Here is a 23,250-nt window from a genome sequence, read left to right on the forward strand (position 1 = left end):
TGCTACCTGCACCTCTGTGTTGCCTTTCTTTTCTTTTCTTTTTTTAACTCCTCTGGAAGCTTCTGATCCCTCACTCTCTCAGGGAACACTTCAGAGAACCCAAATGTTTCACGGCTTCTGGACTGGAGAGAAAGCAAGATGTGGGTGGCATCAAGAGTTATAACTGTTCTCAAAATACACCAAGCACGTCCACTCCTTGGGACGGGCAGTCTGAGCAGAGGGCCAGCAATCGAAACAAAACACAGGTCACGGCACCTTTTATTTGTTGTCGTACAAACCGAAGGGACACAAGACACACTCAACTTCTCAAAACAGTCTTACTGCCTTTCAAAATCTAACGGGAAAGTCACAGACACTGCCTTGAGCTGGGAAGCCACCAGCTTTACACCTCTGGACACTGTGACCGGACAGAACTCAGAAGGTCCATGAATCGGCTTCCCGCGCCTGGAATTCTCCAAAGCAGCTCCCTGTCGGACTCAGCGAGGTGGCACCTGGTACGGAGAGCACATCCCACACGTAAGCCATCCCAGAGACCCAGTCCCCTCCTCACCACGGAGCATGTGATTCATGGCGAGTGGTACCCCGGGGTCTGGCTCTGCTAGATTCATGCCATCCTGTGCCACAGAACTACATAACTTCACAAATTCACAGGCCAAAAGTCAATTCCCATGATTTATTAATGGAGAATAACCAAGACGGTTTCACAGAGCTTGGCGGCCACAATGGTTCGATCTAACCTTCTCCTCTGGATACAGCTGTGCACCTGGGATCAGCTAAAAAAATTAAACACTTCCCATTGGTAAGCAGTGAGATATGCACAGAACAATCTGGAGTCGAGGACCCTTTTGGTCGAGTAGTAATTTTTTTTGCTCCCCAGTTTCTTACTGTTTTACGAAAACACGAACCTCTAATGCCTCAGAAAGTGGCCCTATTGAGACCAAATAAGTCTATAGAAAACTCAGGAGTAAATCTGATTTTTATTTAGAGTTCTCACGTATTATAACAAGAAGTATTATTGTCTGTCTGCGTATGTAAATGACCCGTACTCCGGAGCCACACAACGTAAATTAGGTTCTTTAAAACCACTTGCTGCGTTCTTTACTCTAGGCACAAAAACAACTTCTTTAAAAAAATACCATTGTGATTTAAAAGGCCTTTCTTCCGTAAGGAAGAGGAATAAATGATAAACGCTGTAGATGTTTAACCACCTTTGGATTACCCGGTCTTTCACCCTTTGTATTCTGCAAATGCAAAAAAGAAACTGTCGGTGATTTTTAAAAAAATATCTTAGGAACCTTGGCACTCTTGATGACTCCATGGATAGCTGGACCACTTCTACTGGGAGAATGGAGACAATATTTTAGAAAATAAGTCACCCCTAGACCAGTTCATTTGATGAAACTATTATGTATAAAGCAGTTAATTATATACATAAATAACATAAAAATAATTATCATAAATTAAAAATTCCAACAATCTCGTACTATGAATTCAACTGCGAGGTGAGAGCTGGGAGTGTCTGAACGAGCTGTGTGAGTGTGGACAACGTGGACCCGGAGCCCCCTTTCACATCTGCTGCCTGGGTGACGAATTTCTGTAGTTCAGGGAGGCATGTATTGCACACAACAAATTCTAGCCCTAGCCTCAAAATCTTGCTGTTTGGAATAAGATGAGGTGCTGAGAAAGGTGCATTTTGTATAACGAATCGTCCTCTGCCTCACGGGCAACCTAAGATGACCGTGGCCTCGTTTATCCACTCCTGACTCCTCGCCAGTATCTCTTCAGGATGGTTCCCCAAGTAACACAGAGCCGGGGACGAACAGCGATCAAGGACAAAGTGAGGCAAATTTATCATCTCAACTTGGATACTGTTAAAAAATATCAGGGGAGTAAAAATCAAACTTCGTTCCCCACGCCTCTTTCTGTTTCCCTGGCTGGGCAGCAGCAGGGCGGCTGCTGGCTGTGGCCTCGATGGCCAGGGGCAGCCTTGCCCACCACCAGCTGCACCTGAAATGGGTACCCACGTAGGAGAGTGTGTGTCCCCGGGGAAGCAGAGCTGGCTGTTTGTCAGCACAGTCATTTATTAGGGGTGTAATGCTTCTCCCAGTGGATTAAGCTCTTCTGCTGTCATTACTGCCTGGCAAGAAATAGCAGTATCTTTGTACTGCAGAAAAACCTATTCTTTTCCACTATAAAGAGTCATGCTCGTTCCACATTTTTATAGAAAATTGGTCTTGAAACAACATCAACCTTTGGGATTAAAGTTTAAACAGAAAGAAGACATGAATTTCTTCCCTGTCCTTCAGTCCAGGGGATTTGGGCTAAGCCTCAGCCATAATAAATATATTTGGATGGCAGAGAATCCTGAGACGACCCCCAAGGAGCCACCAGAAGGGACAGCATGAGGCTGACTTGCGGCACGCTCTGCATCTGGGCAGCTGTGCACAATTGGACACAGACCAACAGTCCTACAGTGCAAACGACTTCAGCATGTTGAAAGAAAACAGAAAACAACACGGCCACAACAGAGTCTTGAACACAGAATATATGCTTGAAATAAAGCGAAAAAAGAAAAACGATACTGAAAATCGATTCACGGGTTCTGTTACTAAGAGGCCTTGGTCAGCGACTTCACAGGACCCCTTGTCCATGATGAACCTGAAGCCAGAGGGGGATCAGGGCAGATGCCATCACAGAGCATCTTCTCACACATGGTTTCAGCCCAAAGCTGGGTAACAAATTCAACTCGACTCAAATTTCAAAGAACAGAATAACGGTTAGTTTAACTTCTATCTGCTCATCTGCAAAAAAAAAAAAATCCAGAAGTGAGGAAACTGTGTTCCACAGTAGCATGCTGCCACATCTGAGCACCGCCTATGTTTCAACACAACTGAGTTCTAAAGGAAAAAACAAAACGGACCATTCATGTTCCTAATAACATAGCACTTGCCCCTTGGGATTTTGCTTCTCTGTCTGTTTCCCCTTCCCAAACCCTGTGTCCGTCAGACACAGGCGTGAGGGAGAGGCTGGGGCGCGCCCAGGGCCCGGGGCGCAACGCCCGCTAAGGCAGAGCGGGGAACCACGTGCGTTCACACGGGCCTGTCGGGGGCACTTCTCGAGTTAAGCTGACAGACGGTAGTGGCTGTTGGGGCATCTGGAGATCATCCTGCAGCAGCTAAGTCAACCTTACTTCCATTGCAATGTGATTTTTTTTCTCTGTTTGGTATCCAGCCAACAAATCTCAAAAACAACAATGGAAACCTTTCTGTGGTTCTGCTTTGAGCTCTGGGCAGTGCGACTCAGTAGCCATACATCTGTGGCGGCTGCTCGGCCTGCACCTGGGGCTGGGCGGCAGGCGGCGGCGGGGCCTGAGGCGGTGGGGGCGGCAGGACGTCCGTCTGGGGCACCGCCCGCCACGTGAGCGGGTGCTGGTCGCTGAGCTGGCTCCCCAGGGGCGTGATGGAGTTGACCAGAGTGGTCAGATTGATGAAGTGGGCCACGGACTGCGGGTTCGAGGCCTCCGGCTGGGAGTGGATCTGGATGTCGTTCTGGCGGTTGTGCAGCATGGCGGAGCCACTGACGGTGTCAAAGGTCACGGTCAGGATCGAGTTGTCCAGCTGGAGCTGGCGTTCTGGGGCGGTCAGGTGCCCGACGGCCACCGGCTGGAGGTTGGTAAACTGAGTCCCGGCTGCAGTGGTGATGGGGGTCACGGTGATGTTGGTCAGGCCGACCGAGCTGGATGGAGTGCTCACGTTTGGGTCACCCAGCGTCACCACCACCTGCAAGAGTCACACAAAACATGAAATGATTAATAGTTTCTGCAAAATGGAGCCCGGAAGAACCTTTCCGTGCTGCGTGTTGTGACGAGGGTGTATTCTGGCGCTGGAATTATCAGAGGCCCACCCCAAAGGAGGAGAGGCAAGACGGCCCCGGGGGAAAGATTCAACCGAGTTAAGTTTGTCCAGAAACAGAATTCCAGTGAAAAAGAGAATCAAGATACAGACATAAATGCAGAGGCCATTAGCTAGAACTGAGAACAAATGATCCCACTGGCTGGGGAAAAACCAGAGAAAAACAATGGTGAAAAAAACAGAAGTGGGGCCGGCCCTCTGGCCTAGTGGTTAAGTTCAGCGTGCTCTGCTTCTGTGGCCTGGGACCTACACCACTTGTTGGCAGCCATGCTGCAGTGGCGACCCACATACAAAATAGAGGAAGACTGGCACAGATATTAGCTCCAGGCGAATCTTCCTCAAGGAAAAAGAGGAAGACTAGCAACAGATGTTGGCTCAGGGTGAATCTTCCTCAGCAAAAAAAAAAAAGAAAAGAAAAGAGAAGACAGATGCATATCATTGTCCATTCCCTCCTCTAACGTGCCTGGCTGTTGGTACATGAAAACCCCAGTAACAATGTTAAAAATGGTGATAAACAAGTCTGCAGTACCAACAGCTAATGTATAAAAAAGAAAGCAGCTTTCTTGCCCCTAGAGAGGGAAGAGCTAGAGAAATGCAAGAATGTCTGCAGTCAGGATCACCATCTCAAGGTCAAGAGAGGTGCAGAGGGTCAGACACACACTGATTGAAGATGCGGGGGCCTCAAAACCAAAGTGATGAAGGCCGAGCCAATCGGAAGGTCCCATTAAAAGAAGCAGGATTGGCTGGCTGCGCACATCTTTCCTTCGCTCTCCAACCCTCTCTGGATGGGTCCTCTGGGACTCAGGGTTGGGCTCTCCCTGACGGTCGGCAGGGGCATGGGGCCCCCTTCCACAATAAAGGAACATGCTTAGGCCATTTACGAGCTCCCCAAACTGGAAACAACCCAATTCCCACTCGGGGGAGACAGCTCTCCTGAACATGCTATGACATCACGCTGCTACCCACAGAGACAAGTGTGATTTCCAGATCTAACTGGAAAGGCGCAGGTGGAGCAGCGCCTCAGTGAAGAACGGGGTGCCGTGCTGACTGCAGCCCGGAGCCCAGGCATCCGTCGGGCACTCAGAACAGGCAACGCGGCCGCACCAGGGCAGCCGCCTCTCACGGAGGGACCGGGCCCCGACTCAAGCTCAAGCGAGGAAGAGACCTGCTGGATGCTCTGCACGGCGGAGTCGGTCTCATCGCCCACGCCGCCGGAGAACGGGGGCTCTTTCTCCGGGTACTCGCTGAAGGCGGCATCCTCGGGCCCCGGCGCGCCCGCCTCCTCCTCCGGCTTCTGCTTCCGCTTGTGAGTCCTGCGGGCGGCTTTCACATGCTTCCCCTCGGCCAGATCTTCCTGCTCCAGACCCAGCTCAGGCTGCAGGAGAAGTCCAGCAACGTCCCGGTCAAGGGGTCGTGACCCCACGGTGGCCAGAGCACCGTCCCCGGACGGACCCCAGGGTCAGTGGGGACGCTCTCGGGCCACCAAGCTGCCACAGGAAACAGTGACCACAGCTCATCTGCTCACTATTGCTTCTAAGGACTAGGACAAATCCCTGTTGCTTTCAGTCTGTTTTTTTTTTAAGTGAAGGAAATTACAAATTATATTTCTATAAGCCACATTTAGTGCTAAAATATAAACTTCAAATTTATTTAAGGAATTGTTTCCGCCCCGGTGAGCTCAGCCTGAGCTGAAGATGCTCTCCCAGCAGGGCTCCCATGCCCAGGCTGAAACGCATTCCCTCTGGAAACAATCTTGGATCAAAACGGGCTTGTCCGTAGGACTGGGGCGGTCCTTTCCCTCGGGACAGCAATTAGGGTGTGGCCGTAGGGGTGACGCCGGATGGGTGCCCCCCACACTCATCTGTGAGCCGCAGCGACGTGGCCAGTCTCTGACCCACGGCTGGGCTCACTCAGCGTCACAGAGTCCACCGGGCAGTGGTGGCCAGCAAGGGTCACCCAGCACCCCTCCTGACCTCCGGGGCCATCCCAGGCAGCTTAGAACCACTCACTGGCAGACAGACCCAGAGGAAGCCTGCCGGGGTGTGGCCATTGTGGGATTCCCTCGTCAGGGGCGGATGTGAGTTACGGGTCCCTGGGGCACTGCGGAGAGGTGGGACACGGGCATTGTCATGCTCGCTCAGGCCCACCCAGCCACCTGAGCACTGTGCACAGAGCACTGATTCAAATAAAACAGGTACAAATGTGATTCTAAAATAACCGAGAGCGTGACCTATTCTCTTTACTATAAAAAAAATTTTATGAAGGTATTAACTAAAAATTCCTTTAAAAAATAAGTTTAATATGTTTAAAGTCATTTTGCTTTAACGATCTAATGATACTAAGTTTTTCTGGAAAACATCTGTGTAGTTAATTTTAAGTGTCAACCTGGCTGGGCTGGGGGGCCCAGTTGTGTGGTCAAACATGTCTAGATGTTGCTGTGAAGGTATTTTTTAGATGAGATTAACATTTAAATCAGGGGACGCTGAGTAAAGCAGATTGACCTCTGTGGTGTGGGTGGGCCTCACCCATTCAGGTGAAGGCCTTACGAGAAAAACACTGGGGTTGCTGCTGGAGGAAGAGTTCTGCCTCCAGACGGGCTGCAGACTCGAGCTGCGACATCAGCTCTTCCTGGGCCTCTAGCCTGCCAGCCTGCTCTGCAGAGTTTGGACTTGCCAGACCCCACAATCACGTGAGCCAATTCCTTAAAATAAACCTCCAGAGAACTCTAATGTACCATCTATCCTCCAAAATGAAATATATCCGCGTTAAGAAAATTGAAGTTCTAGAAACTTTTACAGAAACTAAAAGACTCTTGGGGAGAAGACCGATCAAAACGACGAAGGGTGACGGGACGGGGAACCCCATGGTGCAGACTCTGGGGGCCAGCCCGAGGGCAGCTCACCACACCTGGCTGAGCCTCTGGGTCCATCTAACGGGTGCCTGCTTATCTAGAAGTTCCCGGGCCGAAGTCACGCACCCTGCAGGGCCTGCTCCGTGCTCACCTGGACGATGCCAATGGAGGAGGCATCGATGGTGGTGGTCTCTGGGAGGTGGTCCAGGTCGTCGATCCTCACAGCCAGGACCTACGAGGGAGCATGGGGCAGTGAGCCATGGATGCTGCACCCAAAGGCCAGCCCAGGTTCACGGCAGGCAGGACCCAGACGGCTGGACTGGCTGACAACTGACTTATTCCCTCAAAGGCATCCCGGGTGTTTCTGACCCAGCTCTGCTCAGGACTGACGGTGAAACCTCGTTTCCAGAATCCCGTCCAGGCTGGTCCTTGCCCCATCCGTGGCCCTCATTTCAAGTCTCTGCAGTGCTTACACACGGCGCACGTCACCCGGCACCTGTCTGTGTGTCATCTCACGTCCTCCCCTGAGGGTGGAGACTCCATGTCCTCCCTTTCCTGCCCCATACTAATGTGCTTTCTGCACGTGAATTTTCAGTGAATCTTGTTATTTCAAACCAGAGCAGACGGGCACAGATACAGGACAGTAACCCTGCCCTGCAAGGGATCACCAAAAATGAGACACTGCTACCTTAACTACTTTACTTTCTAACTTGACACATGTCCAGGTACTTTGACTTACTAATTTTGTGATGACGTGACCGCCCGCCCCCATGTCCGTCCCAGAGCCACACTAAATGGTCCTCAGCACGCAGACCCTCAGGCCGCAAGGCGCTCCTCGCGTGTCCCACCCGACAGTTCAGGAGGTCTTGCCCGATTCTCATCCACAAACCTGCTCATGCCAGTTTGTACTGGTTACTACGACTCCTTAAGGGGATTCAGTTATCAGGGAGACAATGGGACATGAGTGCAGAGAGGGAGCGGAGGGCACTGGGGAGGTGGGCAGAGGGGAGCGGCTACAGAGAAGGGAATTCGCTGCGGAAAAGCTATACAAGATCGGAGAAAACTACAAAAGTCTGTCTGTTAAGAGTTCTTCAAACAGTTTAGCAACATCTCTAAATTTTTGCTCAACTAAAGAAAACACACATGGGAAATTACAGATGATACATGGTGGGTGTGGCTTAGTTAAGAAAGATGATAGGAAACTGCACTTTAGGCCTCTGTTCAAAGATGAGAGCTGGCCCTGCTCTGAAAGAACGGCCAACGAAGGAGGCGGCGCAGATGTTAAGTTCACACCAACACTGAGGGTGGCACGGAGGACCCGCGTGTGACTGATGCTACAAAACTGAGTAACAGCAGCCAGATGCCACTGACATGCTTTTTACCACTGTCTCTAGCACCACCACCACCACGATCGTCATCACCACCACCACCCGCCACCACTGCTGTCATTACTATCTCCATCTCTGCCATCATCACTCCCACCTCCACCACCACTGTCACTCCCACCACCACCATCATCACTGTCACTTCCACACAAGCACCATCACCACCATCTCCATCATCACCACCACCACCACCTCCATCATCACCACCACCACCACCTCCATCATCACCACCACCTCCATCATCACCACCACCACCACCTCCATCATCACCACCACCTCCATCATCACCACCACCACCTCCATCATCACCACCACCACCATCTCCATCATCACCACCACCTCCATCATCACCACCACCTCCATCATCACCACCACCACCACGACCACCGCCACCACCTCCATCATCACCACCACCACCACCACGACCACTGCCACCACCACTACCTCATCTCTGCCATCATCACCACCATCACTGTCACTTCCACCACCACCACCATCACCACTACCACCACCGCTATCACCACTCCCTCCACCTCCACAGTCATCACCAACATGGACATCATCAGTGTCCTATCACACAGTCCGGAAGCGGATGCCATGGAACAACCACAGAAGCCTTCATTGGCTTTACTCTTATTAGGAGATAAGCCCATAAAAGAAAATGGTTTTCGTGTTATAATTTTTCCAACGTACTATTCGTTCAAAGCAGAGAGAAAGATCATACCTGAAAGATATAAAATAGCATCAATTCTGAAAGATCTCCAATATGTTTATGCTTAACAGCATGTTAGTCTGCCTCCAAAGACCTGTGCCCGAGTCTGTGCTCAGTGCCAACAAGGGGGGCTGCGTGGCTCAGTGACACACACACTCTCATGCAGCCAGGCCCCAGAGCGGGCCCTCCCCTGCATCCCCTGCCCCAAGTCCCTTCCTCTGCCCCGTCTCTGCCGTCTGGACCGCCTCCTCCACATCACCTATTCTTCTCTGTGATCACATTTCCTCTTGCCCTGCTTCCCACGCCTCTTTCTCCCACGAGAGACTGCCTCGTCCAGGAGGGCGGGGACACACTCCGTCTGGCTGGCGCACCCGCGCTCGCTCATCACGAGCAGGTGCTCACTATGTACTTGTCTGAACCAACACAGAACAAAACGACAGTGAAATGCTCAAAGGAATGACCCAGAGGGAACAGGCAACAGGCTGGAGAGACAGAAGGGACAGGACGGGGCCAGGCCGCAGAGACCGGGCAGCACTTCCTTCTGCCTTCACCTGCCAGCCTCCCCTCCAGGATGCCACTCTGCCCGGGTGGGCGTGCTGGAGAACGGGTGGTGGGTCATCACTGCCCCAGGTTCAGAGGCACAGCACGAAAGGGTGACTGTGCACAGTGATCAATTAGGATGCGATCATGAACTCCCGTGAAAGGACCCGCTGGACGAAAGCGTCTGCCGGGCGCCTCCCTGTGCACCAGCAAGGCCTCTCTCCCCACCTGCAACGCTTATTGCACGGCCAGTCTGCAGAAATCAACTTGCACACTCTTGGTTTAACACATGTAACTACAGAAAGCCTTATGGGAACAGAAATCGCTCAAGCTCCAGACTCGTCCTGTGCCGCCAGGTCAGTCTGTGGTGTCTGCTCTGAACCCTGAGACCCTGGGGACACTGTGCTTGCTGACACTGAGCAGCCAAGTGGACGCTGATGTCCCACGCTCCTGCTCCCCGACTTTGTTTTCCCACATGAACACACTAACTGGCGACTAGGGGAAAATGGAAGCAAGTACGCAGAGCTCTGTTTGGGGTATCCCAGCTCCCCATGTCGGACCCCACAGAGGACTGGAGAGCTGGTGACTGCCTGAACCGCCGGAGGGGGACCTGATCGGACTGCAGAGGAGAACATGGCGAGGTTCCGGAAAGAAAAGATGCACCTATCATCCCCAAATTAAGGCAGACTGTGCTTTTATAATTGCAAAGGTAATTCATGTTCATTAAAGGAAATTATTGAAAACGGAGAAAAATACAAAGATAAGAAATTACGCATAACTTCAACACCGGGAGAAAACCACTATGTAAGGTTTCTTCCTTTCTTTTTTCTACCTGAATCAGTTTATTTTACATAGGTGAGTGCTGTACTCACACACACGAGTATGAGGTATGTCCTACACGAACAATACACCCACTGTGTATATTGCTTTTCTGCAGTATTTCACAATTTTATTTAGAATTCTCTGTGAACATGTTCGCATAGTCAAACACATTGCTAAACTGCTAATTTAATCACATTCCTCTTACTGGATGTTGAGGGGTCCAAAGGACCAGTGATAAATGGTAAATGCCCTCCCAGAGGACATCCAGCAGTAGAGGGCCTGGCTCACCCCAGCCAGCACGGTCCCTGAGTCTAAACTGTCCGGCTGATCCGACAGACAAGGGCGGCGCCTTCCACCACTAACGTCCGCATTTCCGCCACGCAGTGAGGCTGGACGCTCTGTCCTGTTTTTAACCTCGCGTGTCCTCTCTCGTGAACCGTCTCTCCTTGGACACACTGGGCCCTTCCTGCTCTTCTCCGTGAACGGTTGCTATCTTTACTATTCAGTCTGTGTCTGTCGACGACAGTCATACCTCACACATACTTTTCAGCTTGCCCTAGTTGGTTCTTTGGACCTACAGAAGTTCTAAGTGTTCCGTTGCTCGCGCAGTGATGTTTTTGGTTAGAGCTCTTCCGTTGCTTTCCTGCTTGTGATCTGACAGTTCTCTACCTGCATTTTCCTCTGGCTGTGTTTTCCAGTTTGCTTCTTTTTAAGGTACAACTGAACTATTTAACGCCAGTACCTTCCTTTACAACAAGCTTCCGGCTAAGCTAGGGTCTGCCTGCCTCTACAATTTCTCCCTCTCGGTCCTCAGCGCCACCCTGTCGCCGCTGGCCCCCAACACCAGGTGGAGGTTCCCCATCCTGCACGTTTTATGAGTTACTCCAGAGGGGTCAACGGGGCAGGAGGCCAGGGGTGTACTTCTGTCTTGCTGCAATTCCAGTGAGAATATAACTTACAATCTTTGCAAAAAATATGTTTGAGGCTCTTCATTCATTTATTCAGCACCTCCTGTGCAGGCACTGAGTCAGAGGGAAGGGAAGACCCAGGCCCTGCTTGAGGGATCCCGGGTCTGCAAAGGGAGACATACCCATGAGCCAGTGTAGTGGGGACTCCAAGAGGCAGAAGCAGGCACTGGGCTGAGGGGCCGAGGGGCTCAGAGAAGGACCTGTGCCCACCCAGGCTTACCTCTGGGTGCTTGCGCCGCATATGTCTGCTCATCGAGGCCCTGGTGGACACCTTGGTCCCGCACAGCTGGCAGCTCTGCGCCTCCACCTTGTCGTGGGTGAGCTGCACGTGCTTCTGCAGCATGTACTCAGTGACGTACTTCTTGTCGCACACGGAACACGTCCACTGCTTGCCCACTTCCCACACACACAGGGGGAGAAAGCGACAAGCACAGGTCATGAGTGGGGTCGTCCCACAGCCCGCAGGACAGGCGAGGAGGGCGCGCTCTGCACATGCCACAGGTGTCCTCCGCCAGGTTGGCCACGGGACCCACAGCACCGGCCAAGACAAGTCTGAGAGTGGCTTCTCTCTCACAGAGCACGGAGCCACGTTGCTGCTCCAATATTGGAAAATTCAAGAACGGATATTTCAAAGTTGTGGTGGGCTCATTTTTAGGGGGCGAGGGACCACCAATAAGGCAGGACAGCAGCACAAACTCTGCAAAAGTCTACAATACAGAATCGCAGCACGGTTGCTCCCACCCTGCACGCCCGGACGGCCTCACGGAGACCGCGGCGTGGGGTCCGGAACCTTCTGCTTACCTGTGTGGATGAGCTTGTGGGTCTCCATGGTGTTTCTCTCACTAAAAGTCTTTCCACACAATTCGCACATGAAATCTTTGATCCCTGCAGAAAAAGGTGCCCTTCATTTCACGTGTTCCGTAACTGTTTTAATTTAACTACACACAGAAGCTGCCTCATCCTGGACGTGCGTCAGTCCGCAGAGGCTGCAGGGGAGGTAAACCGCCGGGAGACCAAAAGGCAGTCGACACTCATTCTCACGCTCAACCAGAAAATCGTAGCTGGGAAACTGTCCCCTCCTGCCGGCGACCGGCGCAGGTACAGGCCAGGGCCCACGGGCCTGCCGGAGGCTCAGCCAACAGAACCTGAGTCAACGAGCTTGACTCTGCACAGCTCACAACAAGCGAAGGCAGAGCCACGCTTACGAGACTTTTAAGGTTTCGTCAGCTTCCTTCCAGTCCTGAGCATTCAAACCAGTCGCTCAGTCTGGGCTATCAGCCTCTTGCCTGCAACTGGGTGAGCGAGCATCGAGCCATTGGTCTGTGTCAACCCCCAAAGTGACAAGATGGTGGACCCTTAGAATGTGTTTTAAACAAATGTTCCCAAATGGAAACAAGGCAAGCGATTGTTAAAGTCCACTTAACTCAGTACTGTGAGTATTTATCAAGCCCCACATACGCACAGGGCCCTGGGCCCACAGTGGCTCGCGGAGGGACAGACGGACGGAGGCCTCGACACCCAGCAGCTGGTGTGTGGCAGGCAGAGTATGGAGTGCCACAAAACCCAGAGGAGGCATGTGACCCCGTCCACGGGAGCAAGAAAGCTTCCCAGAAAAGGTGAAGTGAATAAGAGACGAGCTTCCCCAGGGAGAGGAGGGCAGACCTAGCTCATAAAGACCCAGGGACACTGGGGCCGGCACTCCGGGGGAACCCAGAGCAGACCTGCGTGGTGGCCTGGACAGCCTGGGGACAGCGAGGGAGGTGGGAGCACAGGTGAGCTGGGTCAGGCAGCTCCCATTTGGGGGAGGACACAGAACCAATGTAGAGACCCCTGCCAGAAATTTCAGACTCGGACACCACTCCTATCACCAGGGGTAGCCTTCCTTCAGCTCTAGTGTCTAATTCTCTCTCTCACACACACACGTTTATCCTTACAGAAATGTGTCATAAAAAATGAACTCGCATTGGTTGCACAGGCTGCTTTTCCCCCTAGTGTATCAGGAACTTCCAGGTAAACTAACGTATACACCTCATGCTCTTAACAGAGGCAGCGTTCTTTTTGGTGGATACACCGCAATTTCACGACTGCCCTATTGATGGACACTTAAGATGTTCCAGCGTCTTCTGTCCCAGACCATGCCATGATGACCAGCTGGAACATGTCTCTGGGCCCCTGTCTGATCATTTCTAGGGCACACGTTCCTGCAGGAAAATGGCCGAATGGAAGGTAAGCACAGCGAAGACCTGGCAGACCTCGCAGAACGCCCGCGGCGGCGAGCGGGGCAGTAGCCCAGGCTCCCATGCGCGTGCGCAGTGATGGTGTGACAGCGCGCGCACCGGGAGGGGAAGCGTCCTGAGAAACGGGCTGCGTCCCCACTCCCAGCAGAGGCTCACTCGCTTGGGAAACCCGGGGCTTCCCTGGAGCTCAAGAAAGTGGAGAGCAGCGGGGCGGAGGCAGGAGCGCACGGCCGCGCACTCACCCGTGTGGCGCTTGTAGTGCTTGAGCATGTTGACCTTCTGCGCGAACTTGCGGTGGCACTCCTTGCACTCGTACTCCTTGATGCCCTTGTGCAGCTTCATGTGGTGGCGCAGCGCGTGCTTGGTCTTCATGCCTGCGGGGACAGGAGCCGTGAGCGCGCCAGCGGCCCCGCCCTTCCCTTGAGCCACTGGGCCCCATCCCTTGCCCTGGACCTGCACAGCGCCTGCGCCCCGTCCCGCGCCGCGGACCCTGCCCAGTGCCTGTACCCTGCCCCCCGCCCCGGACCCTGCACAGTGTCTGTGCCCCGTCCCGCGCCCTGGACCCGGCACAATGCCTGTGCCCAGTCCAGCGGACCCCGCCCAGTGCCTGCGCCCCGCCCCGTGCTGCGGACCGCGCACAGTACCTGTACCCCGCCCCGAGCCGGGGACCCTGCACAGTGCCCGCGCACCGCCCTGCACCCTGGACGCCCCAGTGCCCGCGCCCCACCCCGCCCCCCGGGCCATGCACAGTGCCTGCGCCCCACCCAGCCCCGCGGACCCCGCACAGTGCCCTAGACCCTGCACCCTGGACCCCGCATAGTGCCCGCGTCCCCCACTGCACCCCCCACAAAGTGCCCGCGCCCCGGACCAGAACAGTGCCCAGGCCCCAGACCCTGGGGCAGGCCCAGGTCTCGGTGAGAGTGGAACCAGCAAAGAGAAGGACAAAGTGTGGGGGCTTGTCCGAGAAGCCCCCTCCACCAGCGGCGAGGCGGGCAGTTGTGCCTTCAGAGGTCCTCAGGGGTTACTGTCGACGTCCAGACAGCGCAGCTCATGGCTGCCCTCCCAGCCCTGACGGCCAGTGCTCACAACCACCACAGCTAGGGGTAAATTCTGAATGCTGCCACTGTGACCAGGTAGAATCATCTGCTAAGTGGCCTACAAGTCTCCTGAGGGTTCCTGTTGATCTTGGTGACGCAAACGTTAATTAAGATTACGCATAAGGCCACTGGACATGACACTCTAGGTCTAAGCTGACTCTCCACCCACCTTTAGTTTAATGTAACAAAGCCAGCCTTTACCGACACCTGGAGAAGGGACGACCCTGGACCAGCATCTGAATTAGTGACTGAGGGCTCAGCCTAGGGAGACAGGCTAGGGGAGCATGCTGTGTGGGCAGGGCTCCGGGCAAGGGACACTGCGGGGCAGGGTGGGCAGCAGCTCGGGAGCAGAGGCAGATGGCATCCAGTCCCATGGGCCACAGGCCGACGACCCAGCCAAGAGGCAGTGGACAGGTCACTGCTACTCACCGCCACCCAGAAACTGACCTGGGGGCCTAGGTAGGGGGTGGGCGCAGAGTCAGACCACCGCTATTGCTGTCCTTAGGACAGCACTGGGAGATCTGCCATGCCTGAAAAGGGTCGTCTTTTCAGTGGCCATCAGTGCCCTAGCAGGTCACCTAGAAAACCACAGGACGAGTGACCGGGAGGTGGACGTCAACCAGCGCGTGGGGAACCGCTCTAGAGAACCAGCGTGGCTGAGCCAGCAGAGGGAGCAGGCGGCCCTGAAATGACTGTCTAGTCCTTACAGAGAGGTTCCTAGGCTGCCAGGTGGGGAGGACGTGGGTGGGCCCAGCATCGACTCTGGAAGAGCATTTTTCCCTTAAAAAATTATTTTTAATCTTTTTGATTAAAAAAATCACACACACTCATAGTAAAAAAAACAAACAAACAAACTACAGGCTAAGTTAGCGCAGAGGATGGGGCTCCAGCCGTCCAGCCTTCCATGCCACCCGGGGCGACTGCTGAGTGCATTCTGGCCCAGCCCCCAGCAGTATCACCCCTGGACCCTCGGTGGCCCATGCTCGCCTGCGCGTCAGGCTGGGCCAGTACACACGGGACCATCAGGCTGCTTCAACGTACATACGACTCAGGGCTTGTTCTTGTTCATCAACAGACACCTGAGCTCCTACCACAGCCACACTGTTCCAGGCACCAGAAGGCAAGCAGAGAGCCAAGCAAAGTCCCCAGCTTCATGGGGGAGGGACACACAAACAAAGGGAGGGACAAAGTGTCCCATGAGAAGGCATGAAGAGAAGCAGGAGAGAGCAGGAAGGAGGGAGTGGAGGTAGCAGGGACGCTGGCTCTTCAGGGGAGCCCCTCAGATGAGGCATCTGAGAAAGTGACCTGTAAGACTTGTGCGAGGGGCCATAGCTACTTGAGGGAGCAGCATTCCTGGCCAGGGAAACAGCCAGTGCAAAGGCCCTGAGGCCACTGTCATCAATCCCTCAGTGCTTCAAGCTGTTCTCTGACACACACAGTGCTGCCGTGGATGCTCATACACATCTTTCTGCTGCAAAGAGATTTTGTGCTGCAAATAAACAGGACACATTTCTAGCTGCAGCTAACTTTGCCCAAGCCCACCCCAGCCGTACTAATTCACACTCCCACCCAGAGTCCATGCGCGTGCTGGCCTCCTCCTCGCCAGCACCGGCTGCTCCCCAAGGCTGTGCCTGGCACAGTGGCATCTTGGCTCTGACCCTTGATGGGATGGTCACTTCAGGGCCCGCACCCAGTGAGTAACTGTCCGGAAGGGAGCTGGTCCTTACTGTCCTGCAAGAAACGAGAGCTCCCCTCCTCTGTGCACCTCAGATGAACTTATTCTAAATCCCCAAAATAAGACCCGGCCATAAAAACAGAAAATGCACAGAAGGAAAGACACAGCAAAGTTCAACCCCCACCTGACCCCCCACAGCCCTCGTTGGTGACATTCATGTTTCTCTCTCCATTAAAAAAACCATCTGTGAACAGTTTCAAATACACATGGCTGCTGCACGGTGGAAATTTTAAGGCTCTATTGGGATTTTGATTCAGCTGGCATCACATTTACAACTTACTTTGGGGAAAACAAGTTTGTTTTGTTTTCGGTGAGAAAGATCAGCCCTGAGCTAACATCTGTTGCTGGTCTTCCTCTTTTCGCTTGAGGAAGATTGTCACTGAGCTAATATCTGTGCCCATCTTCCTCTCTTTGGTATGTGGGACATCGCCACAGCACGGCTGGATGAGCAGTGTGTAGGTTCGCGCTCAGGATCTAAACCCACAAACCCCGGGCTGCTGAAGCGGAGTGCACGGACTTCAGTGCTATGGCACGGGGCTCGCCCTAGTATTTTTTAAATACTTAGAATTCCCAAACCTGGAAAGGGCAGGCCCATTTTCTCTCTCTAAAGACCTGGTGGTTTCCTCACACAGGCCACACAGCTGTCCCACCAAGATTCATGAGTATTTCATGGGACGTGAAGTGATTTTGATAAGATATTTTCAAAGTGATTTTATAAGATTTGATTTTGACAAGATATTTTCCTGTGTGTCCTGGGCTACTGCTGCTGTACAGGAAACCCACTGGGCAGGGGACACGGGATCCCTACCACTGGGTGATGGGACCCTCATTACTTACAACGGCCTCTCACTTGAGTAAGTGCACAGTCAGGCCTAGAATTTCCAGGGAAAAATGTAAAGTAATGATATACAAGAATATTTCCTGCAACATCATTTGTAATAACAAAAGAGTGCACAAAAACCTTCAATATATAAATAAAAGGATCTGGTTACAGGAATCCACAAGATGGAATCCTATCAAGGTTTTGAGAGAAAAATTAGGGCAATATTTACCTGTTCTGATATGAAAAGGTCTCTGATGGGTTTTTAAATAAATAAAAAGCAAGGTGTGGAAAGAAAGCATTTGCTTGAACGTGCCAGTGACTGTCATATGAAAGCATAATGACAATACCAATATTTCAGGATTATGTGAAATAAATACGGTCACCTGAGTACGAATCCCAGCCTTTATTAAAGTATTCAGAATTCATGAAAGAAATCATGAAGCCAAATAGTAAGTATATTTTAAATATAAAAATGTATATATTATTATAAGATGTGGCTCTGACCTCAGCGCCCGCCCTGCCAGGCCCTTCGGGGGACCCAGGCGGGGTTTCTCCCTGCGCACCCGCAGGGGACGGCCGACCACACCTGTCCATCTCCAACCCTTCACCCCCCACCCCTGCCCTCCACCATCTCCTCCAGGCGGGGGTGGGGGGCAGGCAGCAGCCCTCGGGGAAGGGGCTGGAAGAGCTCGGGCAAAGGGGGGGGCAGCTGGGGCGTGAGCCAGGATGGCCCTCACTAAGATACAACACGCAGAGAAACTGCTGGAAATGCTCCCAGGAAACATTAACAATGGTTCTTTTGAGGAACTTAAAGAGCTCTGAGGTGGGATACACTTAACTTTATCTTACATGACCACCTGTGTTATTTAAAAAGAAACTTATTTTGGGGGGTAGGTGCCTGTGTTACTTTTTCAGTAAAACAATCTACATGCCGCACAGAGTTATTTTGGTGGACAGACAAGAAACTGTCGCTTCTGGGATGAGGGGCTGGGGAGGGGAGCATCTCACACTCTGCTTTTCTCAGCAGTTATTTATTTTAACTTTTAATTTTTAAATTTTTTTTTTTTTTGAGGAAGATTAGCCCTGAGCTAACATGTGCTGCCAATCCTCGTCTTTTTGCTGAGGAAGACTGGCCCCAAGCTAACATCCGTGCCCATCTTCCTCTACTTTATACGTGGGATGCCTACCACAGCATGGCTGGACCAGCGGTGCCATGTCCGCACCCGGGATCCAAACCGGCGAACCCCAGGCCGCCAAGAAGCGGGACGTGCGCACTTAACCGCTGTGCCACCAGGCCGGCCCCTATTTTAACTTTTTACACGCAACCTTGTTTCGGCGTGCCAGGAGGGGTGACTCGGTGAGCAAAATGATGGAGCATTTGTGTCTTCTTCATCCTTTTCTGTTTAATTTTAAAAACCAAATAAAGGAAAAAATAAAACCTTTATGAAATATAAAATTCTTAAGAGAGCCGAACGGCAAGGGAGATAACCCTGGCCTGTGGCCCTCTGACCGAGGCTGGGCCTGCTGCTCCCCTCCGCGGACAGCCCCGCGGCCGCGCCACACTGCCCACCAAAGACCCACCGCTCCAGGTCTTCCAGACGGCTTGGGTTATTTTTTAAACAGAAATCGGGTTAAAATTCTACTGCATCCTGGGATTACGTTCTTTTATTTCACTTACTGATGGGAGATATTTTCTTAATAGGTTTACTATTATCTCACTTGATTAAAATAAACGTCACCGTCATGCCCGGTCACAGGAAGTCTCCATCTGAATACACAGCGGGTTCTAGTGGGGAGTGGTCAGCAGCCAGGATTCTGCATCCGCGGTCAGGCCACATGGTGCTTCTGACAAGTACTTTGGACTTTCAACAGTCATACGTTGCACTGTCTCCCTACTTTGAAAAAGACTTAAGGTGCCTTGAATTGACCACGTCTGTCTGCCCTCTGGGTTGCGTTATTTCCTCCTGGGTCCCTCCCTTAAGTACCTTCCTCACAGGAGTCTCCTTTTAAGTGACTGACAAGCCTGGGTCCCCTCACACTCGGCCGATGGCCCCTGCATGTTTTTTTCACCAGCCAGGCTCCGCCCACCCTGCCTTTGAAGCTCCGAGGGCTGGTGGCGTCCAGGCCTCTCCCGGGACCAGGGGCGTCTGGCCTCGTGCACGCACCTTTCCCGCACTCGGCACACAGGTACTCGCGGATGTTGTCGTGCACACGCATGTGCTCCTTCAGCATGTCCTTCCTGGCAAAGGACTTCCCACACTGCTCGCACGCGTGGCTCTTCACTCCTGAAACACACACGCGCCACAGCTTCAACCTGCGAGTTCCATGCCCGCGGGGACCGTGCAAGGGCCGTTAGCCGGGAGCCCCCCAGCCTCCAGCTGGAAGCACAGGCCCACCTCCCTCGACCCTCACGGAACCTTCTCTAGGTCCCCAAGGACCTAGAGGGGGTGAGGGGGCAGGAAGGGGCCGTGGTGGGAGTGGAAGGGGTGGCAAGGATGGGAGAAGTGGAGAAAGAGCAGAATGCCCAGGGAGGGGACGATGCGGAGAAGGCCTGGGGGGCGCAGGGGGCTCGGCCCCTCCCGCAGCTCGGCACCCGCGTCTTGCGGGGAACTCGGTACCTGTGTGGATGAGCTTATGTCGCTCCAAGTTGCCTATGCTGTTGAAGATCCGCCCGCACATCTCGCAGGGGTGAATGTACCTGAAAGCAGACACGAGCCTCAGGACGCGCATGGCCTCTGGGGGCCGGCCGCCGCAGAGTCTGTCCTCCCCAAGCACCTTTATCCGCAGAGGGGAGGCAGAAGAGGTGCTACGTGGTGAGAAAAGACACCGAGCATTTAGCCTCCACAGTGGGCTGATCTGTGCCCCCTTCCAAATTCCCCTGTTGAAATCTTAACTCCCAGCACCCAGCATGTGACCTTATTTGGAGACAGGCTCCTCAGAGCTGCTCAAATGAGGTCAGAGGGATGGGCTGTAACCCAGGATGACTGGTGTCCTTATAAAAAGAGGAAATTTGGACACGCAAAGACATGCACAGACGGACGACCATGTGAGGACAGAGAAGATGGCCATCCCTAAGCCAAGGAGAGAGGCCTGGAAGAGACTCTCCCTCTGAATCTTAGAAGCTCTCAGAAGAAACCAGCCCTGCCGACACCTTGATCTCGGACTTCTGACCTCCAGGCCATGAGACAATACATTCGTGTTGCTGGGGCCGCCTGCTACGCGTGCTTTGTTACGGTGGCTTGAGCCACTACTCCAGCCTCTAACAGGACCCTTCACCCACACGCTGTGCCAACAGCACTGATTCTGGGCTGCAGGCAGATGTAGGGCCAGCATCCACAAAACCTAATTACCATGGGGAAAGAGGGTTTCTGGTTGTTCTGCAGGCGGTTGAGGTCACATTATCTTTGGGATACGTGACCCGCTTGTGCCGTGAGTGCAGGCAAGAGGGTGTGCAAGCTGGGAGGGAGGACTGAAGCAGCACAGAATCAACAAGGCAAGTGCGCTCCCCAAAGCCCTGGCCGCGGGCTCCCAGAGGAGACGGGACTGTCTCGCTGGAGCATCTGCCACTCGACAGGGAAAACTGCCCTCCCTTGGGGCACCGCTGTACACCCTGGAGCCCAGCCCCGGGAGGCCTCACTTCTGCACGTTGGGGTCCGGCAGGTTCTCGCGGTGGATGACCATGTGGGCGTGGTAGGTGGCCTTCAGGGCGAAGCGCCGGTGGCAGATGCTGCAGCCGTGGCCCTTCTCCTTGTGCACCTCCATGATGTGCTTCAGGTATTCCTTCCCCCGGCCGAAGGTGAGCTGCGGACGGCATGCCGTTCACACCACGCACGGGCCGTCCCCGTGCTGAGGACAGCGCTGCCATGCTGCACCATGGCCGGGACACTGAGAGCCCACTCCCTGGGGAGAAGGGGAGAGCCTCCCAGGGGCAGGGCCAGGCCGGGCAAAACCGCGAGGTGGAGGGAGTCCAAGAAGTGGACCGACCGCCTCCCCGACCTCCCCTGCAGACCGGCCGGTGCCCTGAACCCTCCGCCTCTCCGCACGCCTGACCTCCCTGTCCCTCACCCATGCCCGACGTCACGGACAGGTGCGCAGCCAGCTGCCCTGACGAGCACGCAGGTGCCAGCGCTCACGGAGAACATGGCCCCTGCACTCACGGGGCGCGCACCCTGGCAGCCCGAGTGGGGAGCCACGGCTCCAAGAGCAGACTGCTGGGAACTGGGAGCGCGGCTCCCCCCAGACACAAAATCAACCCTGCCCAGCAAGGTCCTCTGCGCAGGGGGCAGCGCTCCGGGCCGTGGGCAGGAGGGGAGGAGAAAGGAGAGGGGGAGGAGCCCCGCCAGGGATGAGGCCCCCCGCCCCGGTCAGCCACAGTGCTGTGTGTGGACCTGTCGGGAGGCTGCTCTGAGAGGGTGGTCCGTGTGACAGCAGCGACACTCATATTCACCATCCCTCAGGGGCCACGTGACATGGGATGGCCTTCCAGGACATCTGTGGCCAGGGAACGTGGCCGAGGCGAGTGGGGCTGCCCGCCCCCGCCTGATGGAGCCCGAGCCTCTGCAGGTGTGGTAGCTGAGCCGGCGGTCAACGGCAGGGTGGTCAGGGGCGGGTGGTCACGCTACCTGACACCTCTTGCAGCTGTACTTGTGAGGCTCCGAGTCTGCACTCTCGTCAGAATTGTCATCGTTTTCCTCCGAGGAGATCCCGATCTTGCCAATGAACTCCTCCCTCTGGTGGTCATCCATCAGCGCGATGTCCTGGAACACAGTCACCACGTCCCATTTCTCACCTGCTCCAGGGGAGCCTCAATCGGCTATTTATGCCGCAGCGACAGCGAGGTTTGCCCACGTGCAGAAGGCAGCGCCTCTCCGATGCACACCAGTCCCACCCAGCTCCCACTCGTGTGCCCTGCGGGACAGACCCAGGGCCAATGCCCTGGGGCCACCTCTGCACACCCCACTGCCCTGATGGGAAAGCCGCCAGGCCCGGCTTGCGTTCAGATCATTCTGTGATGCCCACCGAGGGGTGAGGGCAGGGGCAGCAAAGGTGACCGAAGTCCCTGCCCCGTGTCCCTTGGTTTGAGCTGTGCACTTCTCAGACTTAGGAATGCCTAGCTTCCAGCCTCGACTGTGGCATCTGTCAATGGGGCCAGATCAATGGTCTCTAAGACCTCTTTCTATGCGAGCTGGCTAGGATGGCCCCGAAATTCCAGTTACTTCTCTGGAGAGGACTGCAGGAAACACTTCAATATTCATTCTACAGGCTAGAAAAACTTGGGGAGGAGCAGCTGCGTGGGGGGCTGGCCTGGGAGCTGAAGCAGCAGCACTTCACGGAGTCAGAGGTGGTGTGTGGACCAGAGGGGTTGCTACGTGGGGCAGCTGATCCCCTTAGCAACTTAGCAACTCCTCCCGGCAGCTGTGGGGGCCTGCCATCCACTCTCCTGCCACTGCCCACGTTCCAGCCGAGGCGGCCAGGATGCGCAGCAATGCTGGCCAAGTGTCATTTCGAGCAAAACTTACAATTCTGGGAAGGGCAGAGGGGTTTCCTTGGGAAATCTCACTGTCCTGAAGCACAGAGGTTTTCACAAAGGCCTACTCCTCCCTTTCTTCTCTTCTACCGAGTCATCTCGACTCAAACTGAGTCCTTTCTCTATTTTCCATTAGCAAAGACATGGCAATATCCTTCGGAAAGAGCAGGGCTCAAGGAGGACAAGGATCTGGCTGGAAGCCACGCGGCCCAAGGCACTCAGACCTGCCAGGTCCTTGGTCTACTTGAATCCGTGTGGAAACCCACTTTCCTTGCAGGTCTCAGGGCTTCCCTTTTACAGAGAGAAGTGGGAGCTCGGAAAGGCTGCAGGACTAGAGCCCAGCTGGACTAGACCACTGGGACTAAGTCCCTCCCCTGAGGCTCTTGGCCCTTCCTGGGCCCTTCCTTCCACCCCAGCTTGGTCCACATGGCCCACACTCTCCTGCCTTGCCCCCCACTCACTCTCCTGCCTTGCCCCTGCTTTCCCTCCTGCCTCATCCCCCACTTATTCTCCTGCCTCACCTCCCCACTTTCTCTCACACCTGCCTAGCGAAATCCCGAGCTGTGCCCGGGGCTGCCCGAGAACAGTACTGAGCTGCAGGCAGATGTGTCTGGGGTGGGTGTTTCCCATCTTCACTTGGGC

General features: G+C 54.2%; 1 protein-coding gene across 3 annotated transcripts in view; it reads right to left on the reverse strand.

Moving 5' to 3' along the window:
• Positions 1 to 240: 240 nt before the first annotated feature.
• PRDM15 (PR/SET domain 15) overlaps positions 241 to 23,250 on the reverse strand; it is a 70,984-nt gene continuing 47,974 nt past the window's right edge. For all 3 annotated transcript variants that reach the window (XM_044750894.2, XM_044750895.2, XM_044750893.2), the window contains exons 15-24: positions 21,704 to 21,838; positions 20,719 to 20,882; positions 19,700 to 19,779; positions 19,247 to 19,366; positions 13,669 to 13,800; positions 11,991 to 12,074; positions 11,410 to 11,585; positions 6,914 to 6,994; positions 5,077 to 5,286; positions 241 to 3,779 (exon numbers count right to left, since the gene is read on the reverse strand). In XM_044750894.2, the coding sequence (XP_044606829.1) occupies positions 3,300 to 3,779; positions 5,077 to 5,286; positions 6,914 to 6,994; positions 11,410 to 11,585; positions 11,991 to 12,074; positions 13,669 to 13,800; positions 19,247 to 19,366; positions 19,700 to 19,779; positions 20,719 to 20,882; positions 21,704 to 21,838 (1,662 nt within the window). In that variant the 3' untranslated portion in view covers positions 241 to 3,299. The remainder of the gene's footprint in view (positions 3,780 to 5,076; positions 5,287 to 6,913; positions 6,995 to 11,409; positions 11,586 to 11,990; positions 12,075 to 13,668; positions 13,801 to 19,246; positions 19,367 to 19,699; positions 19,780 to 20,718; positions 20,883 to 21,703; positions 21,839 to 23,250) is intronic.

This window comes from Equus asinus, chromosome 18 (genome assembly GCF_041296235.1).
Source record: "Equus asinus isolate D_3611 breed Donkey chromosome 18, EquAss-T2T_v2, whole genome shotgun sequence".
Taxonomy (NCBI): Eukaryota; Metazoa; Chordata; class Mammalia; order Perissodactyla; family Equidae; genus Equus; species Equus asinus.